The 13,121-nt window shown below is 45.0% G+C and overlaps 1 protein-coding gene across 1 annotated transcript in view; it reads right to left on the reverse strand.

The window, feature by feature from the left end:
• The window catches only part of Ctnnbl1 (catenin beta like 1), a 174,015-nt gene that overhangs the window by 109,676 nt on the left and 51,218 nt on the right, over positions 1 to 13,121 (reverse strand). Inside the window, exon 4 of the mRNA XM_036184644.1 lies at positions 9,241 to 9,380. Coding sequence (XP_036040537.1) covers positions 9,241 to 9,380 — 140 coding nt within the window. The remainder of the gene's footprint in view (positions 1 to 9,240; positions 9,381 to 13,121) is intronic.

A 13,121-nucleotide genomic window follows, 5' to 3' on the forward strand; every position in this document is an offset into this window, starting at 1 on the left:
TTTTTTCTTTTTTAGAAAGAGAAAGAAAATGTAGTAAAGAGGCAAGCTTGGGCCTGGGTGGGGAAGGTACAGTGCATGCTGTGAGAGCTGGGGTCAGGATGCACAGATGGTGGGGAAGGGCAGGGAGCCAAGCCTGGAGGGGGAGGACCCACCCCAAAGCTGCGACACATAGAGTGCAGAATCCGAGACCAGGGTAAGACAGTCTAGCCAGGACAGTTTCACTAGCAACAGAAAGAAAAACAGAGGAGGCAAAGTGCTGACTGCTAACTGATGGTCTAGGGACTCTATGAGTATCTTTTGCTGAAAGAAAAAAAAAAAAAAAAAACCTGGAGGTTCACTGACTAGATGACCATCATGAATAAGTAATTAAAGTTTTTATGTCTCTTTTACTCTTAAAGGTGATATTTACCCAAACCATAAAAGTGCTACCGACAGTATAATGAGCTTCAAGGTCTTCGGACAAAAATCTTTCACGTTTTATAAATGAAGAACCAGGAAGCTGTTGACACAAAAGACCATGGGTCATACTTGACATACAGTAAATCCAAATACACAAGTCATTTCAATTAAATTTTTAAAAAGCTAATAAATTAATGCCTAGAACCTCCAGTGCTATCCTGTGAGCAGGAATTAGTTTGTTTTCAGTGAAGGCCCAAACAGTCATCATAAAGTCAGCACTTTAAATAGTATCACTGGACCAGGGACCAAGTATTGAGTTCTCACAACAGTGTTACACAATCAAGTTTGGTCCTCATTTCACAGACAAGAAAGATAAAGTGTAGAGAGCTTATTACACCCAACGGCACAAGCACTAATGGAGCATCCCTGATCCTAGTCATAAGAGCAAGCCATGCCTTTCACATTAATGCATGGTTCAAACATGACTGGACTCAGGCAAATCCTGGTTTACTGGTATTTATTTCTTCCATGAATTTTTAAAAGTCTTAGGAAAACAGGAAAAAAGATTAATTAACTCCAACGTTTAAAATCTCTCGAAAACCTCTTATGTATGACAGCTCATCCCCATGGTTACTTAAAATGCACAGCAATATCCTACCTAGCCAGCATCTACCCAAGCACTCATTCCCCATCCCTCTATCCAACCACAATCTACCATTCCCTCCCTCCCTCCACTCACCTTTATTGATCCATCCATCCCCTGTACATTCCCATCCCTACCCACTCCTCCATCCCCCACAGAGCTTTCTATCCACCCACCAACCCTTCCTCCATCCACTGACTGCTCTATCTACCACATGATCTTTCCACCCACCAACCCTTCCTCCATCCACTGACTGCTCTATCTATCTACCACATGATCTTTCCACCCACCAACCCTTCCTCCATCCACTGACTGCTCTATCTATCTACCACATGATCTTTCCACCCACCAACCCTTCCTCCATCCACTGACTGCTCTATCTATCTACCACATGATCTTTCCACCCATCCACTGACACCTTCACTCTTCTACCAGTCACCTGTCTACAGGATTAGGATCTGAATCAGGTGTGCAGTAAGTTTCGTCATTCCACCCTTTGAACAGCAGCATGAATGATTACTTATAACTATCATGTATAATTATTCAGAAAACAGACTCAAAACAAGGTAGAATATAGGTGGCCACCAACTTACAATGGTTTAACTTTCGATTTGTTGACTCTACTGAGGTGTGAACGGATATGCACTCAGTGGAAACTACCCTGAGACGTTGGAATTTTATCTTCTCCACACTATTACCAAGTAGTACAATATTCTGCCTGATGCTGGGCAGTAACCATAAGCTGTAGCTCTGGTCAACCACCTGATCATGAGAGTGAATGCTCCACACATATTCTCTTGCTTGGCTACATGTGATAGTCTAGGAGTACTACAGATACTTTTGTCTTAATATATTTCAACTTAGTGATGGGTTTATTGAAATACAACCCTACTACAAGTCAAGAAGCATTAATGTATCTGGCGGGTGACAGATGAGTCAGCAAAAGCTTGAGGTCATGGTCATTACAGTCTTCTTTGCTTTTATTAATTGGATGGTCTGATAATTAACACCAGCCATATAACCTTGCACAAGTCCCTCTATTTCTTTATGGCTTGGCTTCCTTATCTGTAAAATGTGGGTGATCATCTCTGCCCAGTTAATGTCCCTGCGTAGCTATATGAAACAAAAGAGGCCAGATCTAGCAAGGGTCATGTAAGTTAAAATTCAGGAAATAAAGTACTAGACACAGGTCAAGTGTCCCTCTAGAACCTAGAGCCATCACTGTAGACTTCATTCTTTTGACAGCCTCCACAGTCTAAAACTAAAACCAACACAGTATGGTCTGCTTTCTGGGGCACACTGGGTTGGAAGACTAACTTCTGTTTCACTTCTAAGGGCTTTGGGGTCATATCTTACTAATGTTTGCTTAGTCTCACACTATGTGCCAATGTATTATATTAAACCTAGGACCTTAGCGAAAAATATGTAACAGAGATAATTTTAAATGGGAATCCAATGACTTTTTAACATTTTACCAAGAAAAGTCATTTCATATAATGTCTAGTAGATTCTTTTCCTAGCTTGCTTTTCTGCTTCATTTGAGAACAAGTTATTCACCAGGTCTAACAAACATCTTAACCCATCTACCACTAACTGATTTTATATGAATCTTCAACTTTCCCAAAATAGCATTTCAGAAGGCCAGTAAAGAGATGATATTGTGACCATTAACTCCTAGGGAAAGTGATATGACCACAAGAGAGAAGGTCATTTGGAGACTAGAAATAGGAACAAAGACCAGAACTCAAGATGGACAGACAAGGTGCACTCTACCACAAGCACAACTGGACACAGTGCTCTACCACAGGCACATACACACTGGACACAGTGCTCTACCACAGGCACATACACAGTGGACACAGTGCTCTACCACAGGCACACACACACTGGACACAGTGCTCTACCACAGGCACATACACACTGGACACGGTGCTCTACCACAGGCACATACACACTGGACACAGTGCTCTACCACAGGCACACACACACTGGACACAGTGCTCTACCACAGGCACATACACACTGGACACAGTGCTCTACCACAGACACACACTGGACACAGTGCTCTACCACAGGCACATACACACTGGACACAGTGCTCTACCACAGGCACATACACACTGGACACAGTGCTCTACCACAGGCACATACACACTGGACACAGTGCTCTACCACAGGCACATACACACTGGACACAGTGCTCTACCACAGGCACATACACACTGGACACAGTGCTCTACCACAGGCACATACACACTGGGACACAGTGCTCTACCACAGGCACATACACACTGGACACAGTGCTCTACCACAGGCAAACACTGGGCATGAATGATAGGCTTCTCCTCTGCAGTTACAATCTCAACTGCACAATGTAAGAGTTCTCCCATCTAAGCATAACAGGAAAATGGAGAGTTTCTCTGAGGATGACTAAAACAGTTTGCCTGCTTTGTTTTGTCTCCATAGCCTACTTCGTCATGTTGAGTAAAAAGACCACCCCATTTGCTCCCCCTGTATCCGCCCACTTCCAGGGCAGTATGTTTGTATAACAGCAAAATGGAAAAGACCAGCTGGGCATGAACAGCTCCTAATACAGAGGCTTTTAGACAAGAGTGGTGTTTCCTCCTGTTGTGTGTTTTGGCTGTAAATATTTGGTTTGGGGCCTGATCCTCCTTAGTATTGGTACAGAAACTGTTAATCTTATTAATATCCACAGAGATGTGTCCACAAGGAACAAAGTTATTAAAAAAGAGGAAGAAGAGTGAGATGCATTGAACAGATGGCTTTTTAAAAGTCATTTAAAAAAGACAAACCAGTATAAACCAGAGGATAAAAGTGATTTAATGCAGCAAATGCGGTTTTCTTTAATAAAAATGTTTGCTTTCTTTGTGGGTCGGGTAGTGATTAGATATAGCTAGATTAATGCAGATGGATTTCAAACCCAGACAACATGGTTCTCTCCTTTGAAAATAGCAGCACAAAATCCTTAAATTTATATTGGCCCTAAATCAAACTATAGAGAGAAAGCATGCGCAGTTAACAGTGACTGCCTACTAATGCCGGTAAGCACCAGCACACCACAATTAGCATGCCTGCTACAGTATCCAAAGCAGGCCACAAGGACCCTAACAACCTTCTGAAGGCACAGGCTTCCTCACAGCTAGAAACAAGATCAAAAGTTTAATTAAGAGGGCTCTATTGCCCTAAATTGCCATTTCAGCTCTTTTTTAAAAAAAATTTTTGGTTTTTTTCGAGACGGGGGTTTCTCTGTGTAGCTTTGCGCCTTTCCTGGATCTCCCAGCAACCATTCCAGCTCTTTATTTTTAAGCCTAATCTAAACATGTTCTTTAGAACATGCTAACTGACTCCAGAAACAAGAGTGACTTATCAGCAGGCATTATCTAGGAAGTCAGATGACACCTGCAGAAACCAAGTCACTACTTTTGCATCTGGAAATACCAGAATGAGGCTAGCCCTATAGGAGAACAGCGGCTCAAGATGCGCACGTCTTGTTAGACAGTGCTTGCAGGAGAGCAGCGGAGCAGGAACCAGCTCCCTCCCAGTCCAATTAGAAAAAAGCCCCTTGGCAGCTCAAACCTTCCCAGCCCTTTTCTTGCTCATTAATGCTGGCTCTATAACACAAGGCACCCTAGACTATAGTGCACACCCTCTGGGATAATATGGTGTCTCAGTCAGTTGGTTCCACTTTAGCATTCCCAGACCAAACTGCTCAAGTTCAATTGATCCCTGTTGGTCTAAGAAAAACATGTCTGCTCCTTTTCCAAATTCCCACAGTAACTCTTCATAAACAGCAAGGACAACCCCACAAGTTCTCTGGCTTGCTAAAGTCTGAGCAAATACTAATTTAGAAAACAAACGTTAGGTGTCCTTCCCTAAAGCTGGCCACACAAAAAGGAGCTGTCCCATTGCCGCCAGGGAACCATTGACAAGTTTTCCCTTCCTGCACATCCAGTTAACGTCACAATGAGATTTCCTTTTTCCTCAATCACAAGAGTAGGGGAGGTGGCAGAAGAAATGAATTCAGTTTGGATGGCCTGAGCCTTTTTATTAAAGGACAGGGCACTTCACTGCAGAGCAGCAGGCAGTTACCTCTCTCCTTCTTTCTAAATAAAGAAATCTATGGCCCTGCTATCCGACACGTCTGTGGTGACCACAGGCCTGCTGCAGCATGGGAAGAACAGCAGCTTCTGCTATCCAGATAGGAACTACTGAAACAGACCGGAAATGCCCTCATCCCATCCAAGGCATCTAGTCTATAAGCCCCAGTTCCCAACCAGCCCCAAGCCAGGGATCATGCTCCCCTCCAGAGAGTTCCAAGGGCATTTTCCGAGCATAGAGCACCAAGGCCACCTCCCCACCTTCACCAGGCAGTAATCTGTGTGCTTTGCCACACTGTCTCTTGCTTCCTAGTGAACACAATGTGCTTATCACACATTAAAGAACCGGGAGGAGCCAAATCTGTTTCGGCAAGGCCACACAGAGTGGCCACTCGATCGAGAACATGGCAAATGGTACAGTAACGGGAGGCTTACAGATCTGATGCTACAGTGATTTTTTTTAAATTGTAGCAAAAGGAGATGACCAGCTACCATCTATGATTTTACTACTTTACTTTTTCCTTGTTTTATTTCTCTTAAACCTGGCTTACACTAGGCCATTACCAAACGATTGTTTGGCAATACCAGCGAAGACTATTTTTCACACCTTTGGCTTTATTTTCTGTAGAAACTCTCCAAATGAGGTTCGGGGACAGGACAGGGGGTGGATGTCAGTACTCTGAACATGTTCGAATAATTTATGTTACAAGAAATTATTTTAAAATGCACTATTTTGAGAGGGCAGCAGCTGTTTGGTTCCACTTCATGCTCTCTCTAAACACATTTAAAGTAACCCTTCATGCCCTAGAAGGTGGGTCCCTGCCCTCTCTCCTCACAGACCAGAGTTCCACACTGCAGCCAGCCCCCAGCCGAGGCAGGGCTCCAGCCTCTGGGGGACAACGCAGACAGCTGACAAGTCCTCAGCAGCGGCGGTGGTGTGGAAAGCCGGGATCAAGTCTGCAGCAGCTTCTCACGCTTGAAAGGACTGCAGGACGAGGCACAAGCTGTTGCCTCCCATCCTCTGCCTCTTAAGGTTAGAACAAACCAGACTCCGATCCAATTAAAATCCCCATCATTTATGTTTCCTCTGAGAAGGACAAAGCAAAGATGACCTGTGCTTGCTGGGAACACAACTAGCCATGTATGGGCCTGGGTGATAAATGAAGAGTTAAAAAAAGATTAAAAATTGAAGTCATGACAGCCATGAAATTGTTTATTCATGGTAAGGTGTTGCGGGCAGTTACAGCTGTACAACAGTAAATTGTTAACAACCGTCTCCTGAAGGGTTTCCATTATAGATCACAGATCAGATAGGACAAGAATCGGGTGTGGCATTGGGGGAGATCACCCTCTGATGCAGCTGGTATGTTAGCTGCAAGTTGGGAGGGCTCCCCTTTCCCAAAATCACTTTCAAAAAATCTTGTACTTTGAAGAGGATGACATTTACCCTAATTGCTGCATCTAATTAAAATTAAGGTAATTAAAAATATTTCAAATGCACTTTAAATGTGATGTAGGGCATAATTAAAAATCAGATTTTAAAAAATATCATTAGGGCAGTTGGGTGAGGGCTGGCAGAAAGGAGGGGGGAATGGTCGGCTCTGGGGAAACAGGAGGGAAATGGCAGTCTGTCAAAGACATTACAGGGAGATATGGTTTTTCCCTTTTAAAGACCAGAACGCACCAACGCGAACATCTGTGCCCTTGCCTTTCCCAAGAACGTGGATGTCGAGCAGCACGGCTCCTGTCAGTCTTCTCTCCAGCAGGAACGGGCCAGTGAGTCAGAAATGTCAGCAGCTTGCAGTGCTTCTGCTAGGGTTTGAATTAGCAGGAAGAGAAGAAAGACTGAGTGCCACCGTTTCCAGAAACCAAACAGGCAATTTCTGTCTTCGAGTACAGAGTGACAGATGACTAGGCAACTCCGTCAAGGGCGCAGTGAACCCCCAGGAGACAGCAGGTAGGCATGCTACAGGGAGTGCAGAGCCAGGCGGTGCCAGCCTTGACCACCAGTCATCTGTCCAACAGCTGGCTTGGCAGCGGCCTTGCCAGCACCAACACCAACACCAAAGTTCAAGCTCCAGAACCCACACTAAAAACTGGGTGCAGTGGGGCACACCTACAATCCTAACAATGTCAAGATGGAAGGTGAAGTGAGGCAGAGCCTTGAAAGCTTGCAGGCTACCTAGCCTGGCCCGTACAGTGAAGTTAGGCCAATGAGAGACCCTTTCTCAAACTAAGGGTGGACAGTTCTTAAGGACTCCACCTGAGGTTGTCTTCTGACCTCCACACATGCCCATGCCCTGTCCCCAAGACACATACAAGTAAAAACACTAACAATGACAAATGAATCATACAGAGCAGGAGGCTAAGTCTGGTGGGACTCTGAAATTTACTCTCCAATATGTAAACCACAAGGTGAAATGACAGCTAGAATGTCAGTCACTGAGTCTCGCCTTGAGTAGGCCAGTCTTGTACCAGGTAACCTGTTACGGACAGAACAAATGTTTCTATCCCTGCCCCACAAAGTTCTATGTTGAAACTTAATTTCCAGTGTGATGACACTTGGAGGCAGGGACTTTGAGAAGTGAAGAGGCCAGCGGCCTCCTAGGGAAGATCAGTGTCCTCATATAGAGACTCAGCAAGCTTTTCACCCTCTTAACCACAAGAGGACACAGCAAGAAATGGCTACCTGGAACCAGGAACCCAAATTGCCAGAGCCTTGTTGGACTGCCCAACACCAGAACTACAAGAAACCATTTTTCAGTCATTTGTGAGCCGCTTGGTCTATGCTACCTTGTAACAGCAGTCCAAGTTGCCTAAGACAATGTCCATGGCATGCTTATGGGCTAATGCTACCTAAACACCTGCATGGTAGACGGTGCTGGGGGCCCAACACTGAGCTCAACACCTAACAGGTACTCAGATGTGCCTCTGAACGAACTTGTGGGAAAGCTCACTCGGAAACCGGCTGACCCAGAACCCCAAAGCAAACCCTGGCAGTCATCAATCCGGGGATGGGCTAAGCCATTCTTAACAATAACAGTCTGCACAGCATCAGAAATAGCTTAAGATTGTCCTTCAAGAAGCCACATTAAAACTATTCACTGATTTATTTCTGTGAGAATTATCAGTCAGGAAAGAGCCTAGTCAGACATGCTCTCAGGAGAGAGATTACCAGAAAGAGGAAAACAACACAGCACCGGGGCAGATCTCCTGTGAACAGCACTCAGGCAGACTCAGGACATTGTCTCTTACCTTTGGCAATCTGGATTCAAACAGAGCTAGAACCTGTATAAAGAATACCACCCATGCACAGCACATCACCACCTACACTGCAGTGACTGCACATGACAGCAGAGACAAAGCATGACATGGTTTGGAAGTCATGACATAGAACATTATGAAGTGCCCACTGGGCGCCAGGAGCTATGTGTGACAAGTTAGGGTCTCTGATTTCCTCAGTAACACTAAGGGACAAGGTTGTCAACTCTAGCATTGCAGGTGAAAATACCAAATTTTACAGAAAATGAGGCCAGGAATCAAGGCTCACCTTGTCTGTTTAGGTCTACTGCTCATTCAACAAATAGGAAATACTATTTACTGGGCATCAATACCCAGTCTTTTTTAAGGAACTAGAAAATAGTAGTGGACAAAAGACAGGCTTCCCTATCCTCTGGACATCCCGACAAGCATTCTGCCATGGTTCACTGCCTCCTCCAGCCTCAATCCACAGAGCCATCTGTTAGTAGAATGATGTCTACATCAACACATTCAAATCTGTCTGGTCTTGCCTCAATAAGGAGCTTCCAAATTCTGATCTGGGAAATTAATGCTGTTGGTGTATGAATGGTATGTTCTAGTACTAACAGAAACCAGGAAAATTAGGGACCTGCTCAAGGCATGTTAAGAGATAAAGTTCAGACTCTGAGATGAGTAAAGAGCAGTGTGTATTTCAGGATGGGAGAGAATCGGAGTGGAAACAGACTAGCAGACGTGACAGCACCCATCAGCAGACAGGCAGGCGGAGCGGAAACAGCTCTTCCCGTGTCAGCCTTCCGCCCGCACAGATCTGAAGGATATCTGTATTATCATGTCCCAGCAAGCCGAGCAGTGACTGCACAGCACTCAGCTCCACGAGAAGGTGGTACAGGTCTGGCATGGTGGCCACCACGTGCATCTCCTGAATGATGTCATTGAGGTCCAGCTCAGATTCCATGAACCTAGGAGGGAGAACAGGACAGGGTCACTGGAAGGCAAGGGTAACTCTTGCATGCGAGAGCAAACAGAGGCACATCTAGACTGACGCAATCTGTCAAAATGTCTACAACAGACCAACCAAGAAGTACACTCATCCAGACATCACACTGTCACACCATTTCCTCGGGAAATCGATTTCCTCATTACAAAATCAATCTTGGATTCAGATCTCATTACAGGGGTCCCCTTACTCCTACAGCCACAGCTGCCTTTTAAGGCCCTCGAAGCATTCTGCAGCAATAAATGATCTGCCCTCCAGTCCTATGGATTAGCTACCATTACCCCTTGGGGTGCAATTCACTCACGAGGCCCTGGACTGACTATGTTCTAATCCAGAGAGGGTTTCTTACTCCCCTCCAGATCAAGAGGCAATTATTCTCCTCACCCACACAAAGGAAGAGAATGAGACTCTGCAGCTTCCCCAAGAGTCACTGTCTTCCTTCATGCTACGTCTGGTGAGATGAGACAGGCCACAGGTCAGGCGGCTCTGGTCTCTGGCATTCCGCAATCACTGCCCCCTGTCATTCACATGTCTACCCTGAACCTCCTCACAAACCTCTGTCCACATACATGGAACAGTGCTATTTTGCATTCCCTCTTCACAGCCTCTGCAGTGCCTGATGACTAAGGAGTGCCTGGATGTACAAGACAGGAGTGTCTGCCCTCAGTAGCAAATGAGCTAGGGCAAGTGCAGCAACTGAACAATACCCGACCCAAAGTGACTGAGAGGACACAATGGCTGGGCTTGAACCTGGCTCAGCCACTTTCTTGGTGTCTCTATGTGTCGCTTTCTTCATCTATAAGTGGAATAACAACGGTACCTATCCCACAGGGTGCTGTCAAGTAAGAGTCAAAACACAAAGGACACTTAGCATAGTCCAACTCCTAAGAAGCTTGCGGCTTCTATGCTGGGCCGCTACCATTACTGAGTCCAGGTTCTCTTCTGGAATGTATGCTTTGAAAAGACAGGAACTCTAGCTGTTGTCTCTTATATCCACAGATGCCCATCTCCCTAAGTGGAGGCCACACCAAAAAAAAGGCAAGAAAAGAAAGAAAGGAAGGGAAGGAGAGAAGGAGGGAGGGAGGGAAGGAGGGAAGGAGGGATGGAGGGATGGAGGGAGGAGAGAGGGAGAGAGGGAGGGAAGGGGACATAAGCCACAAAGGATTCTCATTTTCTAGATGCTGAAGGCTAAGCAGACATTGGAATCAAGAATCCATAAAGAAGCTGGGTGGTGGTGGCACACGCCTTTAATCCCAGCACTCAGGAGGCAGAGGCAAGTGGATCTCTGTGAGTTTGAGGCCAGCCTGGTCTACAGAGCGAGCTCCAGGAAAGGCGCAAAGCTACACAGAGAAACCCTGTCTCGAAAAACCAAAAAAAAAAAAAAAAGAAGAATCCATAAAGAGCAAAATCTAGAGAGTATACTCTATTAAAATACTCATATTTAATACTCCTTGCCATTGTTTTTCCTGCCATTATTTTAAACACTTACATATATTTTTATAATTATAAAATATTACTTTCCACAGAGAACTGAGAAAAGAAAGGTAAGCTATTTAAAAGTATACAAAAGTCATCCATAATCCTCTGAGCCAGAAATAACCACTGATGATATTCCAGTATGTTTGGTCATTTTTCTCAATTCTTAGCCTTTCACCCACAAAGCAAATCTCTGTGGTCTATGCTCAATTTCACTGCTGCTCTTAACACCAGCTAAACATTCTTTACAACAGGAAGAACCAATCCCTGACAAAGTGCTGCTGGCCGCTCTCCTTTTCCCAAGAAGCCCCTCACTGACTGCACCTTAGCCCTGGCTTCTAGTCCTTCTTGAGACAGTGCTCCACAAAGGGACTGCCAATCAATCAGAGTGCGTGGGAGACTGTTTATCTGAAATTCCTGTGGTAAATCATCAATTTTAAACAGCTGCATAGTATACTCGCTCGTGTTGGTGTGCTGTAATTTATTTAAAGAATTCCCCTCTCTCAAACACTCAGATAGTTTCCAGTTTCCCCCTGTAACAAATGGCATGTAGCTGTCTGTGTGCATTCACAATCACTATGTGGGGTAAATTCCCAGGAAAGAAAGCGCCAAGTCCAGGAGCGTGCATGACTTCACAGATTCTGATAAAGTCTGTCAGAAAGCTAACAACCATGTTTCAAGGGCTGTTTCCTCTTCCCCCTTCCCAAGTAGTAGTAGCTACTTAAAACTGGCCTGGACAGGTGTCTCCATGACGGGTAAGGTGACCTGCTGACGTCCCATGTAACCTAAGTCAGAAGCTCATTTTTTAGTAATAGGAGGGGACCTATAGGGCCCTGGCTCCCGTTTTGGGTAACTGTTGCATTGTTTGCTGACCTTGACCTTGATATCATCCCTATGCTAATTCCCTTCGAGATTCCACCCTCCCGAATACTTAAGGGAAGCTCCTTGTCTGTGTATCCAGCTTATTGGGCGTTAACAGCTTAGATGCAAGATTGTAAAACATCAGAAGTGGGGTTGGGGATTTAGCTCAGTGGCAGAGCACTTGCCTAGCAAGCACAAAGCTCAGAGTTTGATCCTCAGCTAAAAAAAAAAAAAAAAAAAAAAAAAAAAATCAGAAGTGAACTTCTGAGAAGGAGGAGGAGGAGGAAGAGGAGGAGGGAGAGGAGGAAGAGGAGGAGGAGGAGGAGAAGGAGAAGAAGAAGAGGGGGTCAAGATCATGATGGGGAAACCCACAGAGACAGCTGACCAGTACTATTTGGAACTCACTGACTCTGGACTGACAGCCCAGGAACCTGCATGGGACCGAACTAGGCCCACTGAATGTGGGTGACAGTTGTGTGGCTTGATCTGTTTGTGGGGTCCCTGGCAGCAGGACCAGGACTTATCCCAGGTGCATGAACTGGCTTTTTGGAACCCATTCCCTGTGGTGGGATACCTTGCTCAGCCTTGATACAATGGGGAGGGGCTGGGCTCTCCTTCAACTTGGCATGCCAGACTTTGTTGACTACCATGGGAAGCCTTACCCACTCTGAGGAGTGGATGGGGGTAGAGTGGGAGGGAAGTGAGGAGCGGGAGAAGGGGAGGGAGAGGGAACTGGAGTTGGTATGTAAAATGAAAAAGATTTTAATAAATATATTTAAAATTAAAAAAACACTGGCTCCAGTGCAAGACAGCAAAGGCGGCTCTTCAAACATTCTGCATTTCTGATTTTAAAAACTGGTTAACATTTTTCTGTTTACTATTGCCATTTATCCTTTACCCACATTTAAACCAGGGTCTCATCCTATCTCCTAATACATAAAATGCCCTCCATATCTCTTAATTTTTATGCTATGCTTTTTGGACATATTGGTTGTTATTTTTAATTATTTACCAAAAGCTTTCAAAACCTCAGGTAGTCACACCTTTGTCTTTGCCAACCCTATTTCACATGTATATGAGTGAAGTTTTTCTATGGGAAGATCAGATGCGTTATGTCTTATGAAATCTATTTTCACATGCTACAGGGCAAGGTCAGCTGCCACCACTCCATCATCTACCCTTTCCTCCCATCTGAAGAAGTATAATCTATGACACACTAACCTATGATGAACACTGCCATCGGTTTCTAGCTTTCCACTCTGTCTCACTGCTCTGTTTACAAACTCTGGAGCCTCCACATTCCCCCACTGCTGCTGCTTTCATCTGCTGTTATAAAACACGCCTGTCATTCTTTTCCAGGTAAGAT

The sequence above is a fragment of the Onychomys torridus genome, chromosome 4, assembly GCF_903995425.1.
Source record: "Onychomys torridus chromosome 4, mOncTor1.1, whole genome shotgun sequence".
Lineage (NCBI taxonomy): Eukaryota > Metazoa > Chordata > Mammalia > Rodentia > Cricetidae > Onychomys > Onychomys torridus.